This window comes from Pyrgilauda ruficollis, unplaced genomic scaffold (genome assembly GCF_017590135.1).
Source record: "Pyrgilauda ruficollis isolate IOZ18807 unplaced genomic scaffold, ASM1759013v1 scaffold40, whole genome shotgun sequence".
Taxonomy (NCBI): domain Eukaryota; kingdom Metazoa; phylum Chordata; class Aves; order Passeriformes; family Passeridae; genus Pyrgilauda; species Pyrgilauda ruficollis.
In genome coordinates this window covers 11854861-11869378 of record NW_024525490.1, presented here as the reverse complement: position 1 = coordinate 11869378, position 14518 = coordinate 11854861, and the positions used below count along the sequence as shown (strand labels likewise).

At 35.4% G+C, this 14518-nt stretch overlaps 2 protein-coding genes across 3 annotated transcripts in view; one reads left to right on the top strand and one right to left on the bottom strand.

The window, feature by feature from the left end:
• IMPG1 (interphotoreceptor matrix proteoglycan 1) overlaps positions 1–2789 on the top strand; it is a 52594-nt gene extending 49805 nt beyond the window's left edge. Inside the window, exons 16-18 of the mRNA XM_041477502.1 lie at positions 2009–2185; positions 2285–2466; positions 2758–2789. Of these exons, the coding sequence (XP_041333436.1) occupies positions 2009–2185; positions 2285–2466; positions 2758–2789 (391 nt within the window). The remainder of the gene's footprint in view (positions 1–2008; positions 2186–2284; positions 2467–2757) is intronic.
• A 4701-nt stretch (positions 2790–7490) lies between these two features.
• The window catches only part of MYO6 (myosin VI), a 101820-nt gene continuing 94792 nt past the window's right edge, over positions 7491–14518 (bottom strand). For both annotated transcript variants that reach the window (XM_041477475.1, XM_041477476.1), the window contains 2 exons: positions 12274–12492; positions 7491–10888 (listed from right to left, as the gene is read on the bottom strand). In XM_041477475.1, coding sequence (XP_041333409.1) covers positions 10689–10888; positions 12274–12492 — 419 coding nt within the window. In that variant the 3' untranslated portion in view covers positions 7491–10688. The remainder of the gene's footprint in view (positions 10889–12273; positions 12493–14518) is intronic.

The following is a 14518-nucleotide window of genomic DNA, read 5'->3' as shown; positions in this document are numbered from 1 at the left end:
AGATTTCCAAACACATTTTGGAAAAATGAAATAACACATTCACAGTTTTGCTGCTGATTACATGGTAGTGTTTTAAGAAGCTACATTTTTGTAAGATATATTAAAAAGGAAATCTTTATTCATACAGACTGTGATTCCAGACTACCTGATAAAGCACATGAAGGCTGAAGCTGCTTTCAGGGATTTCTGGGAAAGACTTGAAGATTAGCAGCTCTTCCTTACTGCAAATATATTTCATAAGGATTTTTAAATGGAATTATCTTAAGTCAATACTGAGAACTACACAGTACTTGAACATATTCAGTCTCTTTTCCAAAGTATCAAGTTCCTTCTCATTGTAAGACTAGACAATTCAGAGCATTATGTGAAACTGTACACTAGACTGGCACACAGTACCTGACCAGCCATGTACATAAGCGAGAATCAAGTTACAATTCTTGCATTTGCTTATTTTCTCTCAATACTTTGACTAGAATAACAATACATCTTTTACCTTACTTAGGATTAACATCAAAAATTAAGACCACTGGACAAATTATTCAAATTACTCACTGTAACAACCCAACAACCAAAATTCATTTTCTTCAATGGGCACCACAGGAATTATATTGAATTCACCACAGTTACTGCCAAATTCCTGACTTTCAGAGTCACAATAGAGTAGCTGCAGCATTTAGTACTGGAAATCAGCCTTTGACCTAGAAAGGTCCTCTTCAAAACTTTGCTGAGGTAGCAAGGGGTCTGACCTACTCCTCCAAGACTGATGCACTAAGGAAAAAAACCCTTTCCCCACCCAGAAAAACCCTGAATGTACAGGTTTAACCAAACCATCATAAGGAATTATAAAAGTACTAAAAGCCATAAATGAATTTTTTGGTGAAGTATAGCAAGTCACAAATTCCCATCAGTGTCAGACTGACAGCTTGTGCAAACTTGTACTGTCAGAGAGAAAATAATGGCTACTATTTGCCCTTGTTCTCCACGTAAATTCACTTTCCCCTTGTCTTAAAAGAGGAGTAGAGTTCTGCTATTTGTAGTAGAATGCTCATTTCAGACCTTACTCCCCAGAGTGAAATCACCAGTAAACAGAATATAAGCTTCAAAGTTTCAGACATTATCTTAAATCTTCAAAGTGTTCAGACATTATCTCACTGCCAAATTCCTGACTTTCAGAGTCACAATAGAGTAGCTGCAGCATTTAGTACTGGAAATCAGCCTTTGACCTAGAAAGGTCCTCTTCAAAACTTTGCTGAGGTAGCAAGGGGTCTGACCTACTCCTCCAAGACTGATGCACTAAGGAAAAAAACCCTTTCCCCACCCAGAAAAACCCTGAATGTACAGGTTTAATCAAACCATCATGAGGAATTATAAAAGTACTAAAAGCAATAAATGAACTTTTTGGTGAAGTATAGCAAGTCACAAATTCCCATCAGTGTCAGACTGACAGCTTGTGCAAACTTGTACTGTCAGAGAGAAAATAATGGCTACTATTTGCCCTTGTTCTCCACGTAAATTCACTTTCCCCTTGTCTTAAAAGAGGAGTAGAGTTCTGCTATTTGTAGTAGAATGCTCATTTCAGACCTTACTCCCCAGAGTGAAATCACCAGTAAACAGAATATAAGCTTCAAAGTTTCAGACATTATCTTAAATCTTCAAAGTGTTCAGACATTATCTTAAAACGTACCTGAATTTCTAAAATTCTAAACCACAAATGTTACCTGTGGGGTTAGAAATTTGTCAGAGATATTTAAAATGCATTATTTCATTAAAATGTGTAGGTCATGAAGGAATATGTCAGCGTCTTTTTATTTAAAAATCACTCTTGAATATAAAAATATTATCTTTCCCTATAATCAATCATATTATTTTCATGGAGACACATAATTATTTGTAGTGGAAATAATGAGCTGATATTACATTGCAGATTTTCCTTTCTTTTTGTTTAAGATACTCAGTATTTTTTGCCTTGAAGTTCTGTACATTTTTTCTCTTCCTTTCCTTGTTTTAGATGTCCTGTACGTAGACACCAGCTTTACCAAGGACAGCGCTGTGCAAAATTTGGTCCAGAACCCACACAACCCTTCACTTTTAAACCTCTCATTCTTGGCTTAGGAAGCCTTGGTTTTCTTTTCATCATTTTAATTATTAAGATAAGGAGAAAATGCAAAAGAAACTCTAATTTGCAGTAAGCTGCTCACAATCTTTTCCTTCACATTTCAAAATATTCCTTTTGTTTCTTTTGCAATTTAAAATCTTACCTAAACATAAATGTTCTGCATTGTAGAAGTCCTACTCTCAGCAGCTGCAATTCAGAAAATGCTGTAAGGATTAATCCTGCTTTCGAACACGATGAATCCCTATCTAGCTTTTGTCACACGGCTTGCAGTGTAAGTGCTTGTCTCAGTTCCTCAGAGATCCTTGATCACGAAGCATTACATGAACTTGAAAACACAATTCAGCCTGGAGGTAAACTGCATGGAAATCCCTTTCTCATCCCTCAACAAACAGCCCCACTTGAAATAACAGGTCCACCTTCATCTATTAACTCCACAACTAAATCAAACTTGAAGCTACTCTCTTGCTTGGCAATTTCAGAACTGAAAATACTAATGCATTCATTGCAGTGTAGGTTTCATAACAGCACTGTAGAACTGCTTTTCTTACAGCTCTCTTGCATGGCTCTGGCAGTCTATCCTAGCTGAGTGGTTTTAGTCATTTAGAGAAATAATTAGTGGTTTGGTATTTTTACTCTTGTAGGTCACCAGATGAGTTTACAAAACCAAGACTGACAAGTTAGTCTCTGGAATTCTTCATTTCCAGCATCAGCCGGACAAAACCAAGGTTTGTCACTATTTTCAAGAACCTTAAAAGTCTGTTGTGTCCCATTGTTGATGCCACCAGGGAGCCTCTTTGTAGTAATTCCATACAAAGAAAAGCTCAGATTTTTTTTGACACTTGATATGACAACTACATTTTCTTCTTAAATGTTTTTACGCAACAAAGTTCTATTTTGTATAACCATGTGCTAATGTGGCAGTCACTGGAACATGTGAAGGAAGAAGAAATACCTGAAATGACAAATTAACACAAAATGCAATCCAAAGGAGAGGTTTAAATAGCAGCACAGCTCACTTAAAATCTCAGATCACTCCGTCTGGTTAAGCTACATAGAGTTTGACAAGTAGGAATTCTAATTTGAGCAGAATACTGCTCATATCTCAAGTATTATTTCAAGTTTTGCTACTTGAAACCCCTTGTATCTTTGTGGGGGACATAAAGACAGAAAGCAGAAAAGCTCAGTAAAACTTCCTCTAAAACTGGCAGACTGTTTCTGATGTATCTGAGTATGTCCTCTTGATAGGTACAAAAAAAGCTTTTATTTTGCCATTTTTCATTTTTCTGAATTACAGCCCAATTAGGAATAAAAAGATCTTGTTATAGCTGTTAGCACCCATAGTTATTGTGGGGAATATCTGTACAGGACTGCTCTTGGCACTAGCTGGACATTTTGGAAGACAGGACACCAACTACGCGAATCTTGGGCTCCTAACATGTTTGTTGTTATGTAAATAAAGGAACAAGCAGAGATACCATATAGAAAGATTTATTACCACTGATCTTCATCATACCCAGGTCTGGTCTCTTCAAGTACAGTTACAGACTGAGCTGATAATGGGGGGACTGGAACGCAAAGACAGAGATGGACAAAGCAGCAGGGAGTAGCAGTTTGGAAAAGCTCAAGAATGAACTCGCTTCACTGGTCATAAAAGCATGAGCACAGATGTTTGCAATTAGTATTTTACACCCACCTTAAAAGAAATGTGCCTGTGGGCAATTGTAGACCAATAAATTTTCATAATAGCTAAACTACTTGAAATTTCTACATAGAAAAGAATTAATATTTTATTAAAGTAATAAAATGGCACATCTGTGAAAGAAAACACAGTCTATGTCATCTAAACCACATTTGAATTGCCAAAAGTACATTGACAAAGCTCTTCTCAAGATCTAGTTAAGTAAATTAATTTAGTGAGAAATCCAGCAACCACAAAATTGAAATGGGTTTAAAAAAACTAGGTGACTGTTTTTCACTGTTACTTAAGTTCACAGTGAATGTTTACATCACCCTTAGATTCAACATGTTTTTAATTATTTGAAAAAAGTCAACGGCAGAAGAAAATTTAAAGGTAGAACACCTTTCATTAGCTGAAAGTAAGAGAAGCACTTTGATTTCTCAGTCTAGAAAACTCCTTCAGGGCTAAAATTTTTTAAACAGAATATGGCACTTGAACTGAATTTTCAGGATGCGGCTATCTGGATCTTGTAGGCCAAATTGAGAATTCAGTATTTAACTTCTGGTTTGCAATATGTAATGACAGCAGTGACAGCTTTTTAGGACATAATATCTAAAGTAAGTACAGCTCTGTATTTATAAAGGCATATATGAAAATAGGCATAAAGTTCCAGTAGAAGCTAAAATACCCTTCAAATCCTCCCCAAATATGAAAAATGTCTCCAGTTTAGTTACAGAATCACTGCATGGAAAATTATTGCAAAACTTATTTACCAGAGGGGATTTTGATTGAGTGGAGTTTTATCCAATTAGTCATTCATAAACTAACAACTTTTAACATCTCCAGGGATGGTGCATCCACAACTTCTTTGGGCAATCTCTTCCAGTGCCTCACCACCTTCACAGTTAAGAATTCCCTCCTAACATCTAATCTAAATCTCTTTGACTTTAAAGCCATTCCCTCTAGTCCTATCACTCCCTGCCCTTGCAAAAAGTCTCTCTCCCTCCTTCTTGGGCCCCCTTTAGGTACTGGAAGGCCACTAGCAGGTCTCTCTGGAGCCTTCTATTCTCGAAGCTCAATACTTACGATGAACTACAATTATCAGATTTTAGTGTGACCTTGCCTATTAGCTCTTAGATAAATAGTGCACTTTCAAATTCAACAATACTTTTCAAATGTCATATGGGACTTTCTCTTATAGGTATTCAAGAAAGAAGGTCTGCATTATTCAAGACTGGACTTCAGGATGAGTATGAAAAAAAAAAATAAAGGATTCCTAAAGATACAGTATTTTGGCTCTAAAATCAGTACACATTAAAAAAAATAGTTTTACTGAAGGAAAACAAATTACCAAGTTGAGCAGCTTTTGAGCATGTCTAAAATGCCTGGTAGGAAGTTCCCACTATTAAGATGCATGCATTAAGCTTCTGGTGCTTACACAACTTAACTGTTTTATTTAAGAACTGAGTGCTAGAAACAGATTTTGCTGAGATGAGACATTTTTCAATATTGTATGTTACAACCATTCTGGTAAAAATGTCAGTGGAGCTTCAGTGCATTTCTATACCCCTTTATTAACCTTCCTTACACACACTGATACAAATAGTGAATGGAAATTAGAGCTGTCATTGACCAAAGGCCACATTAAAAAGCATTTGGGAATTTCTTCATTCCCTCCCTGAATGCTCACATAGCAAATCACACAGAAGTTGGATTTAATTTTTCAAGGGTTTCTATGAACATCAGATTCCTATTTTTCTGTTAATAAAGACATCATTTTTACATATGTACATATTCACTTAACTGTTTAATTCTGGTGACAGTGAAACTATCAGGTTATCCTAAGACTTCAAACTTTTTGCTGAGGTACAATATATGGAGTTTTATCTTTCCAGAACATGAGATTTGTATTCACAAGCACCCTCCTGGTGTTGTGTAGATTAGAATTGCACATGAGAACCTACACTTTAGAGTCAGTATCCACACAAATAATTTTGAGATGTTACTGCTAGTTTTTGTAGGAGAAATCTAAACAGACAACAGGTGGCCATTAAATATTTTGTAGGCTTATTAACTTATGCACTATGAATCCACAATCCTGATTCAAGTAGGAGCATTATTTTACCTTGAGTATCTTATTCTTGAATATGTATCTCTATTTATATTCTGTACCAGTGCTGTATTCAGGCACTGGTTTGCTGCTTGGTGCACACCAGAAGTCGTACTTACAGCTCAAACTGAGCCTCTACAAAGTTCATGACTATCCTGGATGACAACTCCTCATCCAGATGTGAAACTTCCGTGTATCCAGGACAGCAGCTGACTTTGGTGATAATTCTTACTTCGTGCCGTGCAGTTACCACAGCAAAGACTGAACTTTGGTTCCCCTTCTCAAGTCCACTCAAACGAACTGTTTACGAATTCCCAACAACTGCACGGGTTTGCCTGCAAAACCACCAGAACTGGTGACTGCGTACGGATGAAGGCAGTGCACCAAGGAGTTTCTACAGCTGAAATAGTGTTTTTACTTACTTTATTTAAGTAGGAAAGAAAAACAAAGAAGAAACCTAAGATGTGTTTTTACACAGTAACACTTCAGAATAAAATTACTTTAAAAGTACTTTTGCAAGGCACTGGAAGTCATCCTTGCCTACAAATGCTAGCTTTTCACTATTGCTCATGTAAGCTAAGAATGCATTAAGAATGCTGATAGCATTCAATTTTTTTCCATTACAAATGTATTTTTGTATGTGTTTAGTGTATTTCAACTTCTGGTAGTTATCATTACCCAGACTAAAAAAATAAGTAATTTTAAAATGTGTATTTTAATAATGATAATTCATGATTGTATTTATCACTCTCGACTATTAATTACCAAATATATTTGCTGGATGTAAACCTTTTGTATTTCAATAAAACAAAATAAAATAATTTACTTGAAAATTTCACAGGGAATTGAAGTGGTGCCTAATATTGCACTAAAGCTCATCATGTAACTTTAAAACTGATGTAGAGTTACAGTTGGTAACAGTTTTATACAACTGGTATAAAAGCCATAAGGAAACTCAAACAAAATTACATTTCCTAGATAAAGTCTGAATTGCTTGAATCTATTTAAATTAAACAACAATCACTGTGATTTGGCCCTTAAGATGAGAAAGTTCCCCAAGACTCTTAAGAGGAACAAAAAACAAAACCCCCACAAAAGCAATACCACATCTCCATCCCAAACATAAAGCTTCCCCCACAGCACATACATTCCAAGAAGCAGAGTTGGTGTCACCAGTCACTGACTGACACAATCTAAAATTAAAAGGATGCAGAGTACATAGCATAGCAAATGATAGACATAAATGTTAAGTGATAGCAATAAATGTTAAAAAAAATATTGAAAGCAAAAAGATACTTATTTCAACAAATACTGAGAAATGAAGTATGAGATTTAAGATAACAAAATCAGAACTTTCTAATATCAGAATGTTATTTTGGAGGAACACATACCTTAGAAAGTAAAATATTTACAAGAATAAAGCTTTAAAAAGTAGGTTTAAGCACCAAAATTATCTCATGGAAAGGCAGCAGACAGAACAAGCAAAGGAATATTTTTATGTTTCTCATAACTTAATTAACCCTTATGCTTAAACTCTTCAAAGACAAAACAGTAAGAAGATACAAGTAAGATTTCAACATGGAATGTGTTTATTTTTATTTTTAATTTTCAGTACAGTATTAAGAGGTCATTTAAATACTTAAAGATTTTTGAAGAAAAACCCAGAGGATTCAACTAGGTAAAGAAAAACACAATCTTATCAGTGGATAAAAGACAAGTATGAATGACCTTCAGAGTCAGTATTGAAGGATCTTCAGAGTAGCATTCTCAAGAAAATGAATATTCCTGGGTCACCTAGTCAGGAATGTAGCTTATTGTGGTGATTCTCTTCCTATCCTTTGTTTTGTGAAGCATTTTAGTCAATCTCAACTATAATGGGCAGTTTCACTGACAGGCAGGAAGAATTGTTTTTTTTAATGAAACACACAGAGAACCAAGCAATTGGGCTTTAAAAACCTCTATAATTTTCTCTATAATTATAAATCAGATAGGCATCAGGTCATCCTACAGTCCTAAAGATCAATCCTCTCCCCTCCTTTTATATTTCCTCTCCAAATCAACCAACTAAAATTATCTGACACACTACAAGGGACCATGGAAACAACTGGTAGGCAGTTAAATATTGCCAGACATGTAAAAAAAATAAAATAATCTGAAACTAATTGAAAATTAATTTTGTTTCACAAAAAGATAAGTAAAACTAAGAGCAGAAGCTGCTTTTGGTGTGGAGTGAAAAACAAAAGGGGGAAAAAAAGCAGCCTGCTAATGTGCAAACTAGAATACCCTGATTTCTGGAATGCATCTTCTGCTTCCATCAGGCATACTTCTGGAGTAATGCTGGGCGGTGGGAACATCTCATTTGAGATGTCCAGCCACCAGTCCCTCTTCCACTATTTTAAAGTCCATTTTATTTTCATGATAGCTCATATTTGTTAGTCATTTAGTAAAGAAAAATTTCCATACACCCCATTCTGATTAATCAATTTTCTTTCCCATGCCAGTCAAGGAAATCCTGACATAACTAAAGGAACAGAGTGGGAAAATTCAGTTAATTTTATTTAAAGTTCCCTGCAGGTATGTTTACACACATACATACTAAAATATTTAAGCACATATGCGTGTATATAACCCACACACACCTAAGCATTTGAGGTTCTTTGCTTACAGTATTCAGTCTCGTAAGATCCATGGATTTTTAAAGATATATACACTGAGATGGAATGTGCAAAGTCAAGCAGCTAAACCCAGACAGAAACAAACACAGGTCAGGTCACTGATTTTTCTTCCTTGGATCACATGAACGAGCGCAGCTTCTTGCACTGCTAAGTGTTTGGAGACTGGAAGTTGTCACATTTTGGTTTCAGTGCAGTAACACATTAAACAAGTAATCTAGATTTCATAAGCTGCACCTTTAAACTCACGCAACACTGTACAGGTTTGCACACAACTTTCCAGCCAGCAGTCTGATGCACTTCTCCTTTCATCTTCCAGCCAAAAACAATTATTTCAATGAAGAATTTGGGTAAAATGAAAATTATTTTCTCATTTGCAATCACATGACCAGGAAGTACAGAGTGGGTCTACAGCAGAAGCTAAGATTCAATGTTGCAGTGGGTGTGTAAAGAGGTTAAATACCACTTGAATATCAACACATTATTCCCATAAGGAGTGCATTTATAACAACAAGCAAACTGTGGCACACAACCACAGTCTAAGGTCAGCAAGGAGCTTTGTCTGTGCTACAGAATCACCCCTCTTTTAAATTAAGTATATTTACGCATTTAAAAATTAACATTTCCAAGAGGTTTCATGCTCAGTAAGGAGTGCAGAAATTATTTCATACTGTAAGCAAACTGTCAATTAAAAAGGGCAAAAATTCATTTTTAAATCAGGCTACATAATTGGACATCAAGCTACTTATATTTTGGATTTCTATCAGAGAGATAACAAATGGTCATGTTTAATTTGTTGAAATAATGGCCAGCAAGATAAAGCAATATTCACATAAGTGAAAGAGATGCTTCTTAAAACTGTATGAAATTAATGATTCCCACTCACAAAAACTCCCCAAACAAACAGCTTAATAATGGAACTGTTACAAGCTATGAAACTCGATAGAGGAGATTAATATACAGCTCAGCATCCAAATCACTATGATATTCCAGTACACTAAAAATTGTAGCTATTTCATCAGCACATAGTATTAAGATGCATTATGTTATTGGACCAAATTTTTACACAGTCCAACAAAAGTTATAGATCTTGTATATCTCATTACAGTTAAAATAAAGAGGATTTCTGAGGCTCAGGCCACAATATGCATACTGCCAGCAAAAAGCTGAACATATTTCCCTTAATGCTATCCTTAATCTTATATACCTTCAGATACAAAGCTTGGACGATTTTGTGTAATATGTTGAAATTACACTACCTGGCTAAACAAACTGTCCAAGAATTGCTAGTAGAAATGTGGTCAGAAAAATAAAGTCTAAAACAGATTTGTACTAAAAAGAAAGGGAAAAATATCTACAAGAGAAGTGGTATAAGCCCTAAAGAGCAGTACATTCTTTGAGGACCTCCAATATTATACTATTTTGATGTATATGAATGCTTTTCTTGTAATGTACAGAAAACCATTTATCTTAAACCAAGACAGAGAATGAATTAAACAGGGGTTTACAGGTCTCAAGTTCAGGAGGATTTCCCATCAGTTTCTGGAAAAACAAAAATCATTAATTACAGACATTGACCAGTTTGCAAATCAGGACATAAAATGTCTCAGGTTATATAAAAGTATACTCCAACTTCTCCATAACAGAAGTCAAAGCTAAGGCCTCACAATTCCAGTTATTAGAAATAGCATATTCTCTTTACTAGGCCACCACTTGAAGCCAGCTACTCAGTGTTTTAAAGAAGGAATCTTATAAAAAGGTGGTTGCAGTGCAGTTCTTTGCAATATGTACCCAAGTATAGACAGATTGCTTAAAAGTGTTAAGAGTTATAACAGAAACTGTTAAACAAAATGCAACATATAAACAAAATGCAGCAAACTACACTGACTGAAGTTTCTTCAGGGTCCTCATACCTAGTAAAGTTCACTACACAAATTAAACATCATGAAGTACAAATTAACAAACCACATGATTAATAAAATCTGTTCACTTTATATTAAACATCTCTACTCTGATTACAGAACGTTTAGGCCCTCTGTAGACCAGAGGAGCTCCTCCCTTTGTATCGTGGGCAAGGTTCTCATCTGGAACGCTCCTGTGCCGACTGCCCAGTTATTTCAACAGGTTCTGCAGCATCGCCGTAGCGTAGGTAGGGCGAGCTTGTCTGCTTGCAATTGCGTTTTGGAGATACTGGATGCCTCCACAGCGTTCCCAAATTTCTTCAAACTGTCTCGGTAAAATTTCAGCACCTCGCTTTCGGGTTAAGCCAGTCTCTTCAAGGTTAAGCTCACACATATCCATATCATCCTTACCTGACATGGTAAAGGGAAGAAGAAAACATATTTTACATCATTCAAAGGTCCCATCAATAAAAATTAGATGGGATTGTTAATTACACTTCCTCTCTGTAGATCTGGTTTGCTAGTAAACTTCAGAGCTTATGAGGGAGTCCTTAGATACAGGCATTTTTCAGTATACTGGTTTTTTGTTACACGAAGAACACTAAAACAGCATGAGAATAAACTAGTTTCAGATACTGCAATTTACAAAGCTGTGCTTAAACAGCAAGCAAAAAGGAATAAAGGGAAGAAGCTGACAGACCATCATCTCCATATATTCTTCTGAAACCCATTACAGGATGACAACCACATTTGGATTACATATACTTTCAGTTTCAGGCCACTTCACAGTGAACTGTTTTACTTATGATTAAATGTAGCAAAGCAATTAAGAACTCCAGACTTTGGATCAATTAGCTAATCTGTCAACCTACCACCCAAAACAAACAGTGTTTACCAAATGGGACCAACATAGGCAATCCAATGAAATTATATGTGTAGCTCACAAACTAAATTGTAGTTTTATTTTTAACAGGTAGTCACGACAGCAGCGCTACTTTTAGCTATGGGCTTTGGCACTGAACAGCAACAGTTGGTATAAGGAATTCTACTTAAAATAATTTGCAGAAAACAAACTTTTGTTGCTAGCAAAGCATAATTCTGAAGTGAAACAAATTGGCTATGGCCTTTCCTCAGTCTCTAAGTTAAATACAAAATCTCAAAACACAGAAACGTGAGCAGCATTTCTCCAGTGTTTTCTCCCCTGTTCCTTACCCTTCAGAAAAGGAGGATATGTTTCACTACCAGATAAATCTCTACCTATCCATTGCAACATTTATTTAAATTTTTAAGATTAAAAAGCTATTTTCCCATACTAGCATAAATAGGGTAAAAGCATCAGCTTGCTATTAGCCCCATGCTATGGAAAGACACTGTAACATATGCACAAATTGCTTTGATACAAACTGCTTGTAATTCTTTATAGCTAACTAAAAAACAGTATAACAATGAGTAGATCTTTCCCAGATAAATTGTAATGTTTTATCTTCACACTGTCTCCAGTGAATGAATAATCTCAGGACTTGTAATAATAAAACCCTTTCCATTTGATTTCCCACTCTGTCTTTGGTTTCCCAAATTGAAGTACGCGTACAAGTAAAACACAGGACCTAGTGTCCTAATGATATTCTGAAACATTTGGCCACCATCAACAGCAGTCCCAAATCTTCAAATTCTGCCCAGATAAGAACTGCTGATGAAAAAAAAAAAAAAGATACAACTTGGGGAACTTGGAACTTCATCCTCTCTTTCTAAAGTTTGTTATTAATTCTGAACCTTCTCCAAGTTTCAATACCAACCCGCTACAAGCAGAATGGGTGCCTTGTCAGGGTGAAGCTCCATCTGCCGAGCAATCCAGGGCCCATCGAAGTGTGCATACCACCACCCCTTCTTCTTGTTCTGGGGGTCTTTGTACTGGTCCGCAGGGCGGATGAAGGGAATGCGGAAGTAGCGCTGCTGCCGGTTTATTTCAATCTCTTGTTGTCTGCCTGGTAGCTGGGCTGTGGGGTTCTGTTGTGCTATCATACAAAACATCCCCCCAAAAATAAGTGAACAAGACAATTAGAAAACAAAAAAGCCATATTACTTGCTTTATTAGTCAGTACATTAAAAAACAAGCAAACAAACAATAAAATGAAATAAACAAGAAAACAAATAAACCCTCCCCAAAACCCAAGAGATTCTCTCTCAAGGTCACCTGAAGTCTCAGCAAACCTAAAAAGTACTCCCATCTCATATAACGTGCATTCTGTTAATCGCAACAGCTAAAACACTGGTCACAAAAAGGCTCATGTTAACTGTTGTATCTACATGTTGCCCAATGGCATGTTTAAACAAAACAAAATAAATAAAATAACATATTCTGCTTTAAATCAATATTTAAGGTAAAACTTCCCATATAAAATTTCTTACCAACCAGAAACATTTATCAGTAATTGCTTTAGTTCGGTCCATTTCTTTGTAAAAAAAAAAAAAATCACAGTGCACAGAAGCATTTTCAGTTACAAACATACAAATCATCACTTGATGTTTGACAGCCAACACAAAAGGATGTATAATAGTGTTAGAAATTACTAATTCATTAATAGAAATGTTGACAATAAGTACTGCTTATTACAAAGCTGCCACCAAACAATTTTCTGCCTAGATTTCTGTATGTCAAAATCTGGCATTAGAAGCAATTTCTGGCTGCTTTCTTTTTTCAAGGAATTGTTTATTTCAGACCATTAAGATCAGCTGACTAAACTTCTAAAGGAGAAAGTCACCTGGAATTTTTTCAAGTTTCATATATATTTTTGGTAAATATTTTCCACATGCATTTTTGGACTTTTTGAGTTCCCCATATTTCAGACTCTGGAGAGAAATTTGCTTTCAAATAAAAGCATATACTGTCTACATTATTTCATCAAATGATCAACCTTGTTAATCTTACATATACACTACCATAATTAGTTTTAAATAGTAAATGCAACATCTTAAAAGCAACATCCTTTCCTTTAATAACTGCAAAAGTTTATTACTGATCTTGTTTTAGTGGTTTACACCATTGTTACAGATACCCTGCTTAAGAACCTTTACCATCTCTACAGAAGAAAATCAGTATTAACTTTCTATATATTTCAGCATAAAAGGAATAATTAAAACTGAATTAATTTTTTTCCTTGTCTATTGAGCAACGAAGATAATTTCTGAGCTACCATTTAATAATATGAAAAATGACAATTACCTTTTATAACTTATTTTTACAGTCATGAACAAGACTAATATAGACTTACAACTGCACCTTGAAATTTCTTCTTCTTAGATTCAAGCAAAAATAATTTTTTTAAACCTGAAGAGCAGAACCTTAAAAAAACCCTATGTGTTATACATATCGAATCCCTTTTTTTTTATGTGTGCATTAACAATAAACATAGAAGAAAAAACACCCAGATTTTAACACATGAATGCTACTTTTATAGATCAACTCTGATAAAACACACACCTTACAGGGAGACAGAGTATATAAAAAACTAATTCAATTTTCTACAAATCATCCCCATTTACCCCAGCAGATCAGTGCTTAAGTATTGTTGAATACTTTTTGCACTGCAATGGTAATTGCTAAGGCTCATTTCTACCCCTAGGCATATCTAAATCCAAGGGCATATCTAGAGAACAGCCAAGGCTAAGCAGCCAAGGGAGCCTCTGCTTCGTGCTATAGAACTGTGGCTCTCTATTCAGAAGAAACCACCACCTGAATGTTAGTTTGTGTGCTAGGAAAATAGTTGTTATATTATTTTGATTCCAGAGTTTTGCTACAACAAAAAGCCATGTTCAGTCAATAAAAAAATGCTAGAACAAGAATGTTTTTTTGGGGGTTGGGGGTGTGGAAAAAAATAGGAGATTACAGCTTCCAATAATTTATGTAAGAAGGTTATTTCACTCTCCCTTCCCATGACTCCTCAAATGGGTAGGATTTCATGAAGACAAGTACATTTTTAAATTACTAGAATAATGAATAATTGCCATCAGATGAATAACATTGTCATTATTTTTTTTTAC